A 6,718-nucleotide genomic window follows, 5' to 3' on the forward strand; every position below is an offset into this window, starting at 1 on the left:
TTAGATGCTCTTAAAACTTAAAAACGAAAGTAGAATTTAAAAGAAAGTTTGAATAACACAAATGTTGGGTCATTGGTTTTCAATTCCAGTGGAGCTTCCATGGAGCTTCCTTCAGGAATTGATACCAAGACCTCAACTCACTCATACTGCCTATCCCCAACATTTCTTCAGCCATGTTTTATGTGTATGTGCCATTGTGCAAAATTATTTTACTTGTCAAAGGGCTCAACTTTGAAAAGTTTGCAAATCACTGCATCTAGCCCTTCATTTATTGATTACCTCAGTAAGACTTTTGAAAGAAGCCAGAGGGCAGTGAGTTCAATGTTGAATTTTCTGACAAAAGGGTAATTAATGTTGCTGGTTCAAAGGTCATGTATTTGGTTTGGATGCAAGGAGCACAGGTAATGAGATTGGTATTATTATGAAAAATTGGTGAGTAGGACATGTGTTCCTATAGGGTCTTACAGGCAGGGGCTCAAAAAGTAGTTTTGGTTTCTTTAAATTAAGCAAAGCTTGTTTTTGTAAGTAGCAGGAAAACAGAGATCCACAGCAAGCTTTTCGATTATGGCTTAAAAAAAAGCACGAAGAACAGTTGAAAGAAAGAAAGATAGAAGAACTGCGAAAGCAAGAGGAATGCTTATTCTTCTTTAAAGGAACAGAAGGCCGTGAAAGGGCCTTTAAACAGTAAGTCAAAGGCAGGGCGTTTTTCCCCCTTCCTCATGGTCATTTTAGAAAGTTATATAGTCAATAAAACTTAAAAAAATTGATCTCATTACATACCTATTCAATTTTAAAGCCACAGTTTTAACAATATGTGAGAAAATTCTTTAACTCCATACTTTGCGTAATACCTATACCATTTTTTCAAGGTAGTTTTCAATACTAAAATTGTTTCTTATGGCACCAGTGTGATAACCTTTGATAGCTTACCATTGATTGGTTGATTGATTTGTTCATTTCTTAGAGAAATAGGCCAGAGATTGGTTACAGCTTCTCCTACACAGTCCTCAGGAAAACTTAACAAAGAGTTGCATTTACCAATAAATATTTTTCTGTAAAGAAAAGCAGTCAGGCTGAGGAGGAAGATCTGTACAGACCAAATGAAAAGGAGATTTGGACACATATTTTGGTAACTTAAGGCAAACCTGGTCTCCCTTCAGTTGCCTGGGTAAGAGTCTGTATTACCCGGTTTATTCTGAGGAAACAGACCTGGCTTCAAAATTTTGCCAGCATACCTTGGGAGAGGGAGTGAATATTGTGTCCAGTTGTTTGAAGCTCACTTCTTTCTTTCTTTTCTATCTTTTTTGCTATCTTTCTCTTTTTTAGTTTCTTTGCCTCTTTCTTTCCTTTCCTTCTTTAAAAAATATACATATCCTTTTATTATAATAGATGCAGTGAATGTGCATTGTGGAAATGGAGGGGAATAAACTCACATTTTCATCACCCAGGAATCACTGTTGTTAGCACTGTACTGCATAACTTCTAGATATTTCTCTGTACATATATTTACAGTTTTAAAATATAAATTGAGATCATACTGTATATACTGTTCTGCAATCTGCTTATTTTTGTTAATGAGCTCATCTAATATCCAACCTATAACCATTTTTTTCCCAATCGACCCCTAAATGACTACAGTTAATTTGCTCAAACTGATATCCAATTTCAAAACCACACAACATTAGATTATGAGGTTTCTTAAGTCTCTTTTATACTAATGCAGTTATTTATTTGTCTGGATTTATTTCTGAAAAAATTATATATATACACACACACCACGTACACACTTTCATACCAGAGATGTGAGTATACAGTTAGTTTTTTTTGTTTGTTTTTTTTTTTTGCGGTACGCGGGCCTCTCATTGTTGTGGCCTCTCCCGTTGCGGAGCACAGGCTCCGGACGCGCAGGCTCAGCGGCCATGGCTCACGGGCCCAGCCGCTCCGCGGCATGTGGGATCTTCCCGGGCCGGGGCACGAACCAGTGTCCCCTACATCGGCAGGCGGACTCTCAACCACTGCGCCACCAGGGAAGCCCTACAGTTATTTTTAATGTTATTTTACCTAAGCAAGTTTTATAGACAAATTTGTTAGAATGTGGATGCTTCCTTCACCCTTTTTGATGTTTCTTATGCTTAGGCTTATTTTTCCATTTTAAGGGAGAACTATTTTATGCACTGAAAAGCAAGAGCTCTATAATTTCTCCACCAAGAAGAGCAAGGAGACATTTCTGCATGCTGGTATTCTGCATGCTGCTTAAGTAATGTTGTAGAATACAGTTAGTTGCAAAAAATAAGTTATTTGGTATCTATCAAATACTTATTTGCTTAGAAAATCATATTTTAAAAGGTAGGACCTATGTCACCTAAAATAGTGTGTTTATTACTTAAAAAAGTTTTTTTAGTTGGCAGTTTCCTTATTAGACAAACTTAATTTCAAACATTTGATTCTAAATGTGACTATGCTTCCTTGTATGAGCCTTTGGTATAAGCCTGAAATTTTTCAGTTCATACTAATTTGTGTTATGAACAGAGCTTTTTAATCTAAAGAAATCGAATTTCCTTTGTCTGTAGTAATAACTTTATAGCATGAAGAGTATATTCAGGTTGGTACTCAACAGGTCTGTTCATGTCTTTTTCTACAGATGGCTAAGAAGGAAACGGATAGAAAAACTAGCAGAGCAGCAAGCTGTCAAAGAAAGAACTAGACAGCTCCGACTGGAAGCAAAGCATTCTAAACAGTTACAGTACCACCTATATAATATGTCAGAAGCCAAATCTTTTCGTTTTACTGATCATTACAGCTGAAGGTATCTATTAAATACTTCATTTGGAAGCTGCTGTCCTCAAAATTTTCATATCATTTCTTATGGCCTGTGTGCTTTGGTCATACTCTAAATTATGGAAATGCTATTTATCTTTTGGTAATGTTGATAGTGAATTTATCTTATTTCTTTTAACACTAGAGCAAAATAAATTTCTTCTCTCATAGCATTGTAATGTGTTATACCACCTCTTAGTCCATGCAAAAAATTGAGCAACAAATAAACTGTACATTCCTTTACTTCTAAATTATTTTAACATGTCTAGCTGGAATGGACATAAAAAAGGGACAGATATCTATTATTAGTTTCTGTTATCATTTTTAAAAAAATGCAATAGAACATTTCATAAGGCAGGAGGAGTGACCTCTTAAACAAGCCTGGTTCAAGGCCTGATACAGAGTCCTAATTATGTCAGATTTGAATTTGAATACCTATGGCAAGCTAAACAGTAGGTTAGGCCTACTTCCACGTGTTCTTTAAAAAAAAAAAAAGATAGTAACAATTATGTATACTATTTTGGGTATGTTATACAAAATTATCCAGCTCTTATTGAGAGTTTATATAATGTGCCTGTTGTAAATGCTTTGCATAAATAATTTGACCTAATCCTTATAACAACCCTATTAGTCTTGTTTTGCAGATGAGGAAACCAAAGTACAGAGGTGAGCAGTTTGCTCACAGATTCTGAGATCTGAATGATTGCAAAATCCTTTCTGTTAGTTATATTGTAAAGCTTACATACCTTGGTAGACATTTGTGGGTATATAGGACTATACAGGAATCCAGCGTGTGGGAGAACAGTATCCTTGATATGTGTAAGAGCACTTAAGGACTGGAGGACAAAGGCAAACATACAAGTGTGATGGGGAGTGGAGAGTTGCTGTAGGAGTTCTGTTAAAGCTTCAGAAGACAAGGTACTTATCAACTGGGTATTTGTACCTTAATCACTTGACCCTAAATTAGAAAACACAGAGAGCTATTCAATCCTGTCTCAACTTCCTATAGCACTTTGAGCATACACCAGGCAATTTAGCATTTCATTATAACTAGTCTTGTGTTGTTTAAAGTTTATCCTTAATGATAAAAACCAATTTGGCATTTAAATATTCCACAATATTTTTCTTTTACAAAAAAAGCTGTTGGAATTTTTTCATAAGGATTGCAGTGAATCTGTAGATGGCTTTAGGTACTATTGCCATCTTAATGATATTGTCTTCTAATCCATAAACACAGGATGTCTTTTCATTTAGTGCAGCAATGTTTTATAGTTTTCAGTGTACAAATCTTTCACCTACTTGGTTAAATTTATTTATAGATATTTATTCTTTTGGATTCTATTGCAAATGGAATTGTTTTCTTAATTTTGTTTATGGGTTGTATACTCAAAACACAAACATAGATGATTTTTTGTGCATTGATATTATACCCTGCAACTTTGTTGAATTTGTTTATTAGTGCTAAACTTTTTCAGTGATTTTTTTTTGCATTTTCTCTATATAGGATAATATCATTTTCAAATAGGGGTAGTTTTACTTCTTCCTATCCAACGGGATGCCTTTTATTTATTTATTTTTGTTGACTGATTACTCTGGCTAACATGTCTAGTATAATGTAGAGTAGTAGTAGTTAAAGTGGGCACCCTTGTCTTTTTTTTCCCCACAGTTTAATTGCTTTATGCATTTATTAGCTAATATTAATGCAGCAGAGGGGACAAAAGCTCACGAACACTCCACATATTTCACAAGACGCATTGCAGGAAACAAAGTGACTAAGAAGGATCAATAGTATCCTAGGGTCTTGCTGGATGCATTTCTGGGGGAGGTGGACCTCTTATTTCTGTTGGAGGGGGGTCTCATTCCTGGAGGGGGCATGCCTATTGGCATCCCTCAAGTAGGGGGGAGCCCAATTGGTGGGCCCATGGGTGATCGTATACCAGGTGGAAGAGCCATAATTCCTAGAGGTGGGGTTGCTCGACCAACAGGTGTGGGGGCAGTCCCCCATCCTGGTGGATATTGAGTTGAGGCTCCAGCAATGCTGGCAGTAGCAGCAACTGCAGCAGCTGCTACAGTGCCTCTTCCCTGTGGGATCATTACCTGTTGGGATGGCCCCCAAACCCTTGGACAGGGTCTGCTAACCCAGCAGGAGCCTGGGGAATTTGAACACCAGCTGGACCATCTCTGCCAGCTGCCCTGCCAACTCCAGGGCCTCCTGTAGCTCCAGCAAGTGGTACCCGAGCAATGCCAGTATCTTTGGGGGGTGGTCGCTCCACAGTCATGGAAACCAAGTTCTCCCCCACACAGCAACACCTGACCCAAAACCCGTTTTTCTTCACGCTCTGCCTGCTTCGCATTCTTTGGCTTGATCTTCCTGAACTCATCACAATCACAGAGGATCAAGTTCATATGCTTGTCAAAAGCCTTGAAGGTGCCAGTGAAGATCTGGCCATCTTGCAGGATACGTCTCATCCTATAGTCAATGTGCTGCAGCATCTTGCTGCTCTTCCCCACAGTCATGATTGCTGTTCCACCAAGTCCAATACCTACAGGAAAGTTTTGGGATCCTTAAGACCTAAGGGAAGGCTGGTTTTTTTTCTCTTGGAATCAGCTACCCAGGTGTTCCAATACTGCTTTAACCACCTCTTGGCGTCTCAGCTAAGAATGCCTGCCTCAGTTCCACATGGAATTCCACCGCAGGTACTTGCTGCTGCTGCTGAGACCACCTCGGGTACAGGCGACACGCCTGGTTGCGTAGCGAGGCTGTCCTTCTACGTTTGACTTGGACTTCCACCTCTGGGATGTGCTGTTCCATGGTCCATCTCAAGTGTAAGCGGTCCCTGGCCCTGCTCCATCGTGCCACTGGCCGCTCCTCAGAACAGAATGTCTCCAGTGGCCGTTCCATTCTGCCTGGGCATCCTTATTTTGTTCTTGATCTTAGGAGGAAAGCTTTTAGTCTTTTAGCATTAAGTATGATGTTAGCTGTGGGTTTTCCATAAATGCCCTTTATGAAGTTGAGGAAGTTCTATTCTTATTCCTCCCTCTATTTACACCTTCTATTCCCATTTTTCTGAGTGCTTTTTTCATGAAAGTGTGTTGGGTTGTATCAAATGGTCTCTGCGTCAAGTGAAATGATGTGGTTTTTCTTCTTTGTTCTAGTAATGTGATATATTACGTTGGTTGATAGTCTTATATTGAACCACCCTTGCATTCCTGAGACAAATACCACTTGGTGGTATATAATCCCTTTACTATGATATTGTATTTGGTTTGCTAGTATTTTGTGAGGATTTTTTTTCTCATCTGTATTTGTAAGAGAGATTTTTCTGTAGTATTTTTTTCTTGTGTCTTTGTCTGGCTTTGGTATCAGGGTAATGCTGGCCTCAGAATGAATTAGGAAGTGTTCCCTGTTCCCTCTGCTTTTATTTTCTAGGAAGGGACTGAGGTGGATTGGTATAAATTCTTTAAATAGTTGGTAGAATTCACTAGTGAAACTATCTGGTCCTGGACTTTTCTTTGTTGGGATGTTTTTTGTTTTTTAATATACTTTATTTTTTAGAGCAGTTTTAGGTTCACAGCAAAGTTGAGCAGAAAGTACAGAGAGTTCCCATATATCCCCTGCTCCCTCCATCCCTAAAACCTTCCCCAGTATCAACATCCCTCACCAAAGTGGTACATTTGTTGCAATCAATGAACCTACATTGACACATCATCACCCAACATCCGTAGCTCACGTTAGGATCCACTCTTGGTGTTGAGAGGTTTTTGATTACTGATTTAACCTCTTGTTATAGGCTTGTTCATATTTCCTATTTCTCGAGTCAGTTTTGGTAAATTGTGTTTCTAGGAACTTTTCCATTTCATTCAGATTATTTAATTTGTTGGTGTATAATTGTTCCTTTAT

At 38.3% G+C, this 6,718-nt stretch overlaps 2 protein-coding genes and 1 pseudogene across 4 annotated transcripts in view; 1 reads left to right on the forward strand and 2 right to left on the reverse strand.

Annotated features, from left to right (window-relative positions):
- Positions 1 to 6,718, forward strand: part of NME7 (NME/NM23 family member 7) — a 320,071-nt gene that overhangs the window by 19,095 nt on the left and 294,258 nt on the right. The window contains exons 4-5 of one of the 3 annotated variants that reach the window (XM_060133609.1): positions 530 to 684; positions 2,642 to 2,804. The exons of 1 other annotated variant lie outside the window; for it this stretch is intronic. In XM_060133609.1, coding sequence (XP_059989592.1) covers positions 530 to 684; positions 2,642 to 2,804 — 318 coding nt within the window. Of the gene's footprint in view, positions 1 to 529; positions 685 to 2,641; positions 2,805 to 6,718 lie in introns of those variants that run through there. One more of the 3 variants, XM_060133618.1, reaches the window with a different exon arrangement.
- Positions 4,611 to 5,334, reverse strand: LOC132515850 (small nuclear ribonucleoprotein-associated protein N-like; annotated as a pseudogene).
- Positions 5,450 to 5,719, reverse strand: LOC132516434 (SNRPN upstream reading frame protein-like). The gene has a single exon (XM_060142865.1). It carries the CDS (start codon positions 5,717 to 5,719, stop codon positions 5,450 to 5,452), a length of 270 nt encoding a protein of 89 aa, XP_059998848.1.

This window comes from Lagenorhynchus albirostris, chromosome 2 (genome assembly GCF_949774975.1).
Source record: "Lagenorhynchus albirostris chromosome 2, mLagAlb1.1, whole genome shotgun sequence".
In the NCBI taxonomy this organism is placed as follows: Eukaryota; Metazoa; Chordata; class Mammalia; order Artiodactyla; family Delphinidae; genus Lagenorhynchus; species Lagenorhynchus albirostris.

What these genes read in the sequence shown, in the direction of transcription:
- LOC132516434 (XM_060142865.1), bottom strand. Translation starts at nt 5,719, where the DNA reads ATGGAACGGCCACTGGAGACATTCTGTTCTGAGGAGCGGCCAGTGGCA.